Consider the following 11,772-nt stretch of genomic DNA (forward strand, 5'->3'; position numbering starts at 1 on the left):
GACCTGATATTATATTCTAACCAGATGAGATACAATTTCTAGTCTAACAATTTGACCACCCACAAAGAAGACCTGAGTTTTTTACTTGGCCACAAGTTTCTTACTAAAACAATCCCCACCATATAACTGGGCAAAGAACCAGTCATCAAATGACATCAAAACCTACTCTGTATTTAGATGACGACGTCTTCCTAAATTTCTAATGGTCCAATCCATTTGAACCATTCAATTAATCACATCCTCCTTGATTGTTTGTTACTTATTTCTATTGAATCACTCAATTAAAGGACAAGTAAGCAGCCTAACTCTCCTGGAGTACTTTCGGAAGATGTCTTCCGCCATAACTCAATTTTGTACTTGATCATGTGGGCGCATCCCCCCACCCCCAAGAAAAAAACAATTTACAAAATAAACATGAAATGTGGAAATTAAATGGCAAGCCAAGTTTTATAGCAACATTGCAAATTTTGAAATTTCAATCAAATGGGGCTCTCTCCTATGGATTCATACTTACAAGAATAATTGTCTATTCTCATATGTAATTCTATCAAGACACAGAAGCTGCCCCTGTACCTATCATCATTAACACAACCGGAGCTATAGGACCTGCAGAAGAGGAAAGAGATATAGGTGTGTTAAAATGGTTGTGTACGTCCGTCAACCAAGGAGAACTAATACATGCTTTAGAGGGTTTCAAGCTTATGTTCAGGATATAGAACCCGACCTTAAAGAGCAAGAGCTGGAGCAGTCAGAGTTGCCCTCCATAGCATCACTTCTCTTCATTTGGTTGCTTATCTTCGTCCTTCTTTTGCTGAGACCAATAGTTAGAATCGATGCGTCAACAACTTAGAAGTAATGATGATTCAATGAGAAAACATGGCAGAGAAATTAACATTATATTGGTAATTTCAGAAACATAAATAATGATGCTATATTGCTATGAGATATGTAATTCAGACTTGAAGCATAATTTCTTCCCTAAATCCAGGGTCAAATCCAAAGCTACAATACAAATGACATGTTTAATACCTCATTATTTTTTCTTAAAAAACAACCAAAACAAAAATGGTTTGAATTATCCTCGTCCACTCATTTAGACAGGGAAATCCAACCTACATGGGCCAAGTAGTTTTTTACGTGAAGTGTTGTCAACTGATTACACGTCCATAGTCTATTAATTTAAAAATGTAGTGAAACTTTAAACCATCTATAATACATAAAGAAACGATAAAATAAATTGATTCCGAGTACCCACCAGATAGAACTTAATCGGTTCATTTTCAGTTCCCTTTAAGACCAAGCTCTTGATGGTATGACAAAAAAGGGATCTGGATCCAAGAGTTCCCTCCAAGATCTTGGTGTTTATTTGGTAAGGGCCTTTAGAGAGAACTCTCACATTGGGTCAAAACATCAGAAGGGGTGGGGCCAAACTCTTGTTGTATATGCAAAGAGGACGGGGAATCAACTATTCATGTGCTCCCATTACCAGGTGGCGAAGCAGATCTGGGATCATTTTCTTTCTTTGTTTAATTTGTCGGGTGGTTTGCCTCGTATGATTCACTCCCTTTTCGGGTCTTGGCTTCATTGGGGTTCTTCTATTGCTGAGGATAAATAGATCTTGTGGAGTTCAACCCCTTTTGCCATTTGCTGGGGTTTATGGAAGGAGAGAAACATTGGTATCTTTGAAAGGAAAGAGCTTCCCATCCATGACATAATTTTTATTTATTTATTTATTTATTTATATTATTATTATTATTATTATTTTTTTTAGGGGGGGGGGGGGGGGGGGGTGTTTCTTCTTTGAAGATTTCCCTGTAAGATAGGATAGCGTTTGTAATTTGGCTATTTTGTAGATTGCTTTGCGTGGTTCGATGTCTTGTGTTTGGGTTGGTCATCCCAATCACCCTTTTCTTTTCCTTTCTCAATAAATTTCTTTGCTTACCCAAAAATAAATAAAATCTGGAGCCAAGGTTTTCGGCTCTAAATTTCAATCTTGTTTTGCAATGAACTGAACACCTGAGTTGCACAAGGATAAAATGAAACTCCCAAGTCGCTTGAAATCCCAAGTGACTCTTAAGAGACCATTATAATGTAATGTTCTTGCATGTGTGTGCTTGTGTTGTACAGGGGAATCAATGAGTCCAACATTTTTATTGCTAAATGAGTCACTTCCAATATACGTCGAAGGACACCCGACTACCACATTTGAGCCCATGTGATATTGCGGATTACAAACAAAAGGCGTCAAATGTAACACTAAATTTTTTATTAGAAAGATTGAACATCTAAAATGCAGGACATTATGAATGCTGAACAGGTTATGTAACAAGGAAACTACTTCATAAGGATTATCTTGTTAGACATTGTGTCAGACACAAGTACAGATTTTGTTTTTCAGATTACCTCATATCATCACTATGATCAAATCCTTATCTCCCAGATATCTAGGTTGGGCTTTCAAATGAACATAAATTTATTCAAATATTTTGTTTTCAGCTATTAATTATATCTTAGTTGCACGATGAGGGAGCAGGTAAGTGTTGGGGGGAAGTGGGAAGGAGGAGTGGTCAGGTGCAGGTGCAACAGAGAGGAAGAAATTGTTGCAGACAAAAATTAACAATTTTAAGAGAGAGAGCAGAAGCAAGATTCCACATCGGGAGGGATATAAGATTCACAACTAAGATTATATATATTTCAAAAGATTCTAATGTATGTCAACTTACAATTGCATTCCTTCTATAGTGTCCACATAAGGGGAACTCAAAATATGTTAAAAGATACCTTTTATCTACTACAGAATAAATTGAATGGATGTGTTGACATATCAAGTTTACAAGGGTCTGCATAGTTAACATTCTGTGTTGGCACCAGACATCGACACGTGTATCTGAATTTTTGTTAAACAGCGCATCTCAACCAAAAAAGATATATATATATATATATATATATATATATATATATATATATATATATATATATATATGTTAATAAAATTTGTCAACTATATGTTAATAAAATACGATAGTTTACCATCTAGAAATGACAGGAATAATCACATCATTCATGCATTTGTAAAGATGAAGCAGCAGGTAAGGTATTACATAAATCTATAACCAGATATTTAATGTATTATTCAAGTCCCTATGCTTTAAAAGTTCCATGAACTCACCTCTCCTTGGCTTTGAAGAGATGCAAGCAAATCTTTCACTGAGGGGTCATTAGGGTCAACTCCTGGAAGCTGCAAAAGCAGAGACATATAACCATATGTGCAGAGAAAGTTCAAAGCCAATTATGAAAGGAATCACTAACTGCAACTTAAATATATACCGAAGCAAGGATAGATGACATAAAAGACTGATCCCCGAGCACCTTGCTCATGTCAGTCTGCTCCGTTTGATTTTCTGCAGCGTCCTGCACAGACATCTGAAGGGCTGCATGCAGAATATGTGGTCAGTAAATCAGTCAATGAGAGGATGGAAACTAGATGCCACTGATTCAAAGTTCAAAAATGTTGACTAAGTTAATGCCAACTCTGTTATTAAACCAAGCTGGTAAAACAAATTCATATAAAGCTGATGGGTATGGCCACACCAGAGGACAATCAATAGCAAAGTTGTCAACTAATACCAAGACTTGATTCCATTATGTCAATAGCAACTACTATCCAGCTAAATATATATATATATATGGGAGCGGTTCAGCAGCCCCAAAGTTTGCCAAACATTTTTCAAAACATGGGTTAGAAGTTTTGGAATGAGCTGATTTTTTGTGAGGATGATCTCTATGATGAGGAGATCATCCTCAGCCTATTCCAAAACTTCTAACCCCATCAAAAGTGATTTACGAAAATTGGACGGTCCACGATTCTTCAATTTGTAAACTAGGGTTAAAATTTTCAAAATGAGCTGATTTTTGGAGAGGATGATCTCTTCACAGTAGAGATCATCCTCACAAAAAAATCAGCTAATTCCAAAGCTTCTAACTCATGTTTTGAATAATGTTTGGCAAACTTTGGGGCTGCTGAACCGCTCCCTATATATATATATATAGCTCCCTATATATATATATATCTAGGGAAGCGTTCGGAGGCCCTAAAGAGAGCCAAACATTTTTCAAAATAGGGGTTATAAGTATTGGAATGGGCTGATTTTTTGTGAAGATGATCTCTTCAGTTTACAAGTTAAAGAACCCTGGACCGTCTGTTATTTGTAAACCACTTTTGATGGGCCTAGAAGTTTCGGAATGGGCTGGTTTTTTGTGAGGATGATCTCTATGATTTTTTGGCACAATGTTTGGCTCTCTTTAGGGCCTCTGAACGCTTCCCATATATATATATAGATATATGCAGTTTTTTCACCAGAAAAAAACAGAATTTGAAAGACATTGATTTAGATAGAATTGAAAAGAGGAACAGGATTCTCACCTATATCAAAAGGTTGAGTTGATAATGATGATGACATATCCATTATACGGGATAATTTATTATAAAAAGGTATCTGAATTATAAAGCAGAAACTGAACGTATATTGAACAAAATGCTGGATGAGCCTTCAATAGATAAGTGATTTGATATATAAACGGTAAACTTATTACACATCCACACGGATGGAAATGCCTCAACAGAATATAATAACTCACCCAAAGCCAACTCTTCATCCTCTTTAATCGAATCTGACATGTCTGTATCTCCCAATGAGTTACCACCAGATCGACTAGACTTTGGATCATCCATTGACATTGCAAGGGCCTGCTCTAGCAGTGCAGTCTCCTCATCCTGTAAAATTTCAATCTCGGTTTAAGTGGAATGGACTTCTAACCTTACCTGATGCTATCCAGTCTATGATATGCAATGATAGTTCGATTCAATTCAAGATTCTAAGGTAACAAAGTAGATAACAGCCCTAAGACATGAGAATTGTTCACAGGACTCCTAAAGAATTTTTTTTAGCAAAATTTAGCACCATTAGTAACAAACCAAATCAAGGTCACCAGGAACAAAATTGAAAAAAAAAAAAAGAAGTGTTCTGCAATTATAATTTTCCATGTCAAAATGAGTGAGAAAGACAGTACATAAAAGTTCTGTTAGATCTAAAGAGGCGATGTACGGCGCTCTACAAGCAGCTTTGACAGAGGGTAGGTGGGTGACTGCAAGGGAAAGATCCAAAATGTGTTAACTTTAATTTAAAATCAGAAACAAGTCGCAGGTGGCGTAGGTTTTACAAAGCTGAGCATGAAACCTCAGCCGTAATACAACTGATGTTGAAGAATGATGAAAGAGTTTTAATGCAATAAGACATCCCAGAAAGGGGCAAAGCAGTGGGAAGGGATAGCACAGAGTTGTTGGAAGGAGAAACGAAAGAGAGGTATGAACTCCGGTTGATAATGCTTTTCACTGGCTCATGGAGGATATGTGGGCCAGTTCAAGCTTGCAGTGAATGGGGAGGAGGGTACAATCTTGGAAAAGGAAGACAGGCAAAGCAAGCATCAAATAGGGACCTATGTCTCAAAAAATGGGAGATCAGGTTGAGAAGCTTTTGCAAAATGACTGATGGAGACTTAAACGATGTGCCAAACTGAAAGGAAAAGGAAAGTAATCACACCGAATCATCTCCATTCTATAGATGTATCTAGACTTCTCATTGGATGGATCATGGATAGTATCAAATGCATGTTGTATTTTGATTCCTCCTATTACAATTCGTTGCTCCTTATTTATATCAAATTCTCAGTGAGCTTGTATCTATCAAATTTAGTAAAAATGGGGCAGCCGTGGTAGGAGAGGTTGCATGCTAGCAAACAAGGGAGGCCCCAAAATCAAGGAAGGGATGTAGCAAATACCTTGGATCGGGGAAATTGAGAAACAGGTAGAGACAAAAGAGTTCGTGGGATTGAACGAGGGGAAGGAGAGGAGAAGCAATACGATAAGGATTAAATCTCAAAACTCCCATGATCTGGTGTATTATTCATTAAATACATGTATATCTTAATATTATTGAATCGTTTCTTTCGCGAGGAGCTAGATGAGAAGAAAATCTCATGTCTGGTTCTAAAGTAGGGATGGCATTGATAAACAACCATCAACTATAACCCCAAAAGGACCAGATTCCTTAAACAACATAGAGGAAGAATGAAGGGAATATCTTTATCGAGGAAATCGTAATTGTTCCGATAGATATACTCTTCAGGCATTTGAAACCACTTGTATTGATCTAGACAATAGAAGCAGGGCGACAAGCAATGACCCAATATGTGCGTTGTGTTTGCCTAAAGAAGAATGTTCTAGCATGAACTAAATAAATAGAGATATCAAGATTCATGTTAGGCAGTGGAAATTCTTTTACACTGACTACTAAGATATTGTGATGAGGCCATCTGAGATTATGGGCCTTTCCTAGTTGGTCATTGGTTAGATTTTATGTTTAGGAGGGTTTATTTTGGTGATTAGGATTAGTATTTAGGCTTATTTTTATGTTTCATTAATCCATGGTCTTAGTATAAATGTTAGGGCGTAAATTGGTAATAATTTCATGTATTTCTAGTGAGAGTTGCCATGGGCTGAAAATTCAAGGGAAATAAAGTTATGGGACTGGGACATGGATGGTAGTTTTGATTTTGTTATGTTTAAGTTGTTTTAAGTTTTATTCACAACCAATAGATCTTGTTATGCCAGTTGGATGGTTGAGATTAGATTATGATTTTGACTCTTATATAAATAGTTATAAAGAAATTATTCTAAACTTATTACCAAAGATTTAGTAAAAGCTACAGGTTTTTCTAAAGATTGGATGGGTGATGTGAAGCCATGATTCTTATTTGGATTGATTCCAAAGTAGGATAACCATTCTTGATGTGATTCCAAGGAAATCATTTATCTTCACATTCTCTCTCCTCTTAATCTTATTCTCTAAATTCCTTTTTTCCTTCCTTTGATTTGTTTTTTGTCAATAGAATTTGTTGTCCAGAAATTTACAAACACCATTTTCTTGGTCAAACCCTTTCTAAACCCTAATTCCATCATCAAGAACTTTGCTGCCCCTTAATCTACAGTGCACATTGGGCTCGTCGATTTATACACATACCCTATGACCTTACTTCTCTTTTTAATTCTTGTTGCTCATTTATCCAAACCCTCCTAACCCATCAAAAATTCTCTAGCCCACCTTCCTACCTTGTTTCCCCACCAAATTTAAACCCATATGAACCTTATCACAACATAATCATAATTGCAAAACTTGCATTTAGCCTTCTAACATATAGCCCATTGGAATTGTTGAAACCTCCACAATAGCTAATAAAATCGTTTGGGCCTAAACTAATTCTTGAAATCCTTGACAGGATAAAGAGTATTCAAATCAATTTTAGATTGAGAACCCAAGTTAGTTTCAAAGTTCTATCTTTCTTAGAATCCCTCGCTTTAATATTTGGGAGTAGGAAAGTAGTCTTGTAGGTTTGTAACTTAGCCTAGGAATCATTTTAGTTACTCAATAATTTTCTTTAAAAACCTCTGGTCGAATTTTTCATTTTATTTTATTTTATTACTTTTGGAAATTATTCTTGATCCCATAATCATCATCTCAGGTTAACTTGCATCATCCTACACCATATTGGAAGAAGATGCGAAACCATAAGAGCTCTAAGCCACCAAGGATAACATGTAAGATCCAAAAATTATAGAAAAAAAACTCAAATCTGAAAATTTTAACCATCAATATGCTAGAGAAATGGATCTCTGGATACAACGAAACTTTACGTAAAAGGGAGAAAAGAATGACATATAAGAATCAAGACACCAAAATAAAGGAATGTAACAATATTACACGAAAATGTGCATAGAACTGATCAAGTGCAAGGGACCTAGAGGACCATCAACTAAAAGAGAATACGAATTGTACAAATGTCAAAATGATAAAAAAGAAATCACAAGATCTTAATGGCCAATAAAAGATTATGAGATGAACATAAATGCTGTTGGTATCATTTCATCCACTTTTTCAATTGTCATGGGGTTTCCCTAACTTTATCAATTTCTTCTTTGATGGGTGGCAGACCATGGCCACTAATTCCAGAGAAAGGATCCTTTGAAGTTTACTTTGAATTGGGAATCTGGGAAAAAACAAAGAACCTGGTCTTTGAAGGAAAGCAACATTCTCCTTAGGAGACAATCATTACCATTTTAGGTCTCTTGGTCTTTTGTTGTACCATTTATGGAGCTAGTTAGTGTTGTTCCAAAGACTTTCTTTTAGATGGGAGCTTGTTTATAAGGAGTGTGAGTTAGTTTGGGTTCTCTTGATTTGCTTTTGTCTTTTCTTTTTCTTTTTCCCTTTTTCTTGCTTGGTAGGTCTGCTCAACCCCTTCTCTTCATTCTTTTCTTTCTCGTTTCTAATAAATTTTACTATATATCCAAAAAAAACAGGACTAATGACAGTGGATTCTAGAGATAACAGATAGAATTGTCAAACCCGTGTGAGATGGAATATAATACGAATAAAACAAATCCTGAAGAATGTAGAGGATACAACAAAAGTGCAAGTTATTTCACATCTACCATACCACAGCATTATATTAAAAAAAATTATGCCAAAAGACTGGATGCCTCAAAGTAAATATATTTTCTAACTTTTATAGCCTGGCAGAATATAGAAAATCAAACAGTGGAATAGATAAAGAGCAGCCGTAAGAAGAACCAACAAGAATGATGAAGTACGTTAGAGAGGAAAAGTATAAATATTAAGTATATTGTATGTCATATCTAGTCTAATACTAATGATATAAGGACATGCATATGTGCCTCTACATATTCCAAGGTACAAAAGATGAAGAGCTGGAAATCAAAGGATGACCAACCATAAAATCATTTCTTTTGGTATCACCATCAGTAGCTGTAATGCCAGTATTATCAGTCATAGTTGTATCTTGTAAGTTTGATGGCTGTTCCCCTCCTTGTTCTTGTCTAGAAGCTTCCTCTGCCGCCCTTTTAGCTGCAGCTTCTTGCCTTGCCCTCTCTTCTTCCATTGAAACTCTAAGAGCAAGAGCAAGCTCAGGATCTAAGTTGGGATCCACACCAAAATCAAAGCCAGACACACCACCTGCCGCAGCTGCCGCTGCGGCTGCTGCAAAACCACTTCCTCCTTCCCCATCACCAGTGAATATTGGTGTGCTGCAAAGAGAAAAGGGCACACATATCACTTGAAACAAAGAATAATGGACTCGACTAATTATCGAAAACATAATGGACTTGACTACTAACAACTAACCTAATAAGCACATCTGAAAGAGCATTTGGACCAGGAGGAACATGAACAATGTGACTGCTGTCGTTATTGTTCACAGCAGCAAGGAGAGCCTCCAGCTTTTCAGCCTTTCCATCATCTTCTTCGCCAAAATCAACAATATCAAGGGCTACACTATTCTTTTTGAGTTTCCTTCCAATTGTCTCCAATACTTTCTTGTCATATTTCACCGGACTGAAAGCACTTAATTGATAATAATTAATAAATTATATTGGAATTCAAAAGGCCATGAGAACATAAAAAATCACATTGGAATGTAAAACTTCACCTTCCAGCAAGAACAATAATCCGTTGTTGCTGCTTTTTGTTTTGGCGATGCTTAAGAGCCAACTGAGCTACCTGAATCCCAGCAGCCAGGTTCATCTCACCACCTATTTCTAAACCTACAAACAAATATAATATCTTTTGAAGTGCGAACAGAGAGAGATTCTTCGGTATATAACAGACCTAAACACATCAATAAAATTTCAGGGAGCAAAAGGAGATGATGCCCAATGCACAGAATTGGCTAAAAGGAAACCTCACTTAAAACTCTGTAAATGGCCAGATAAGGAAAAATATATGGAACACTATGCAAGTCTTATTTTGTATTTTTCTAGTAGATCCATTGAATAAAAAAACTGTAGCTTGCTCACTCTTAGATTATGAAATTTCAAGAAACCCTAGGTGTGATTCCTAAGATAATATGTGTGTGATACAAATAGATCTATCTCTTCAGCTCTAGGTGTGGTTCCTAAGATAATATTGGTGCAATACCAATAGATCTATTTCTTATTCTCCACCACTATTGTTCTTATTTTTTTTTTTATAAGTTTAATTTATTAAAAGAGTACAATAAGTCCTCAAGGAAAATACAAGGGAAGGGGAGAAAGAAAAGCAAAGCGACTGCTCCCTGATTACATTGTCCCGCCTAAACAAAAAATCTTTAAAAAAGAAACCCCTAAACTCCTTAAATTGCTTACACCAAAGGAACAATAAACCGAGAATACAAAAAATAAGCTCTTGCATGGAACTTTCCTTCTCCTCGAACGTGCGTACATTCCTCTCTTTCCACAAGCCCCAACATACCCGAAACGTTACAAACCTTTTCTTATTTTCTCTTCTACCTTTTTAAACTACAAGATACCTATTTTTGATTTCTTTCAGAATTATAACCTCTTTCTTTAATCCCTTTAGTATAACTTTAACCTTAATCTTTGGAAACCCTAAACCTTAGAAAATTTTCCTCCGAAGATCTTATATCAGACTCCCACATTTTTTAAATAAGCCAAAAACAAATGTGTAGATTATCTTTCTCTTCTATCTATACCATACATATTAATTAGTGAACAATTTTTTTTGGAATGGAGGAACATCATTTGATCAATGGATCCTCCCATTAAAAGAACAAGTCACATATAAGTTGAGAAGCTTAAAAGCAATTGGGGCATCAAGTTTTGTCAATGTTACCTATCAAAGTAACAATCACTCTTAAGTTAATGTCCAGATGTGCCAATCATTGTTCAAAATAATCAGTGTCAGCCGAGACTGATATAAAGCATTGATCCTGAAACATTAACTATTCTAGGAATGTATCGGAATGCTTCAAAATGTTTCAGTCAAAACAGTATTGATTTTTCCCTTGATCGAAACATGGCCTCAACATGAAATTTTAAACCTTGGTGCCAATTGCCAATTTAGATATTACCAAACCAGCATGTTGAACCTTTGGCATTGCACATATACATATACGGACTTAAAACTCAAGAATCAAACCAAATAATGAGACTCCATGGAGAAAGAAAAAACTCACCATGCATGCAAGCCAGGATCTTGCCAAGATCACTTGTAGGAGTGACCAAAACACGAACACCTTTGCCAGCCATCGTTAGAACTCCCACTGTGTTCTCCGGATTAGACTGCATAACCAACATCAATAAATTTCACAATCTCAAGTCATGAAAAAAGAAAACTAAACAGATTCAACGTAATTACAGCACAAATTCCGCACATTCATAGGTTGCAAGAGATCAAAATCACATATAATAGAGATCACCTCGAAAAAAAACCCTAGAAATAAACTTCATAACAGAATTTTGGGGAAAAAAAAAAAAGTAACCTGTGTTTTTGCTCCACAGATGAGATTAACAGCGTCGGATTGAGCTTGGAATCGCGTGGGAGGATAATCTCCGTTCCTCATCCATTCGGAGTTATCGATACAGATCATGGTCGCCTGATGAATCAAGAACAACCGATCAGACTAATAAACCCTAATCTGTAATAAACCCTAAGAAAAATAATTAAATTGAAGACTGATGAACGTGGATCATAAGATGGTTCCATTACTGACCTCGAGAACCATTGTTGGAGATTGGACACAGACTTGCAGAAAACGTAAGAGTAGACAGACAGAGAGAGAGCACATTGGCTTTCTTGATTCCTTTGCTATTTAAAAAGTCGTGCTTCCGAAAATAACCTTAGGCTTTGAGAAATTTACAAGAAG

General features: G+C 36.1%; 1 protein-coding gene across 1 annotated transcript; it reads right to left on the reverse strand.

Annotated features, from left to right (window-relative positions):
• Nucleotides 1-422: 422 nt before the first annotated feature.
• LOC147405240 (26S proteasome non-ATPase regulatory subunit 4 homolog) lies at nucleotides 423-11,772 on the reverse strand. Its single transcript, XM_086441480.1, has 11 exons — nucleotides 11,620-11,772; nucleotides 11,389-11,502; nucleotides 11,083-11,188; nucleotides 9,559-9,673; nucleotides 9,255-9,464; nucleotides 8,845-9,157; nucleotides 4,639-4,774; nucleotides 3,328-3,431; nucleotides 3,170-3,238; nucleotides 725-811; nucleotides 423-606 (listed from the first exon to the last, which is right to left on the reverse strand). The coding sequence occupies exons 1-10, from the start codon at nucleotides 11,692-11,694 to the stop codon at nucleotides 770-772; spliced, it is 1,284 nt and encodes a 427-aa protein (XP_086297606.1). The 5' UTR covers nucleotides 11,695-11,772; the 3' UTR covers nucleotides 423-606; nucleotides 725-769.

This window comes from Akebia trifoliata, chromosome 4, assembly GCF_017979445.1.
Source record: "Akebia trifoliata isolate Shusen 1 chromosome 4, ASM1797944v1, whole genome shotgun sequence".
Classification (NCBI taxonomy): domain Eukaryota; kingdom Viridiplantae; phylum Streptophyta; class Magnoliopsida; order Ranunculales; family Lardizabalaceae; genus Akebia; species Akebia trifoliata.

What these genes read in the sequence shown, in the direction of transcription:
- LOC147405240 (XM_086441480.1), bottom strand. Translation starts at nt 11,694, where the DNA reads ATGTGCTCTCTCTCTGTCTGTCTACTCTTACGTTTTCTGCAAGTCTGT. An exon ending in CTTTCAGATGTGCTTATTAG is followed by an intron (nt 9,158 to 9,254) that starts GTTAGTTGTTAG and finishes TTCTCTTTGCAG; the next exon opens with CACACCAATATTCACTGGTG. An exon ending in CTCTTCAAAGCCAAGGAGAG is followed by an intron (nt 812 to 3,169) that starts GTGAGTTCATGG and finishes TATTGGTCTCAG; the next exon opens with CAAAAGAAGGACGAAGATAA.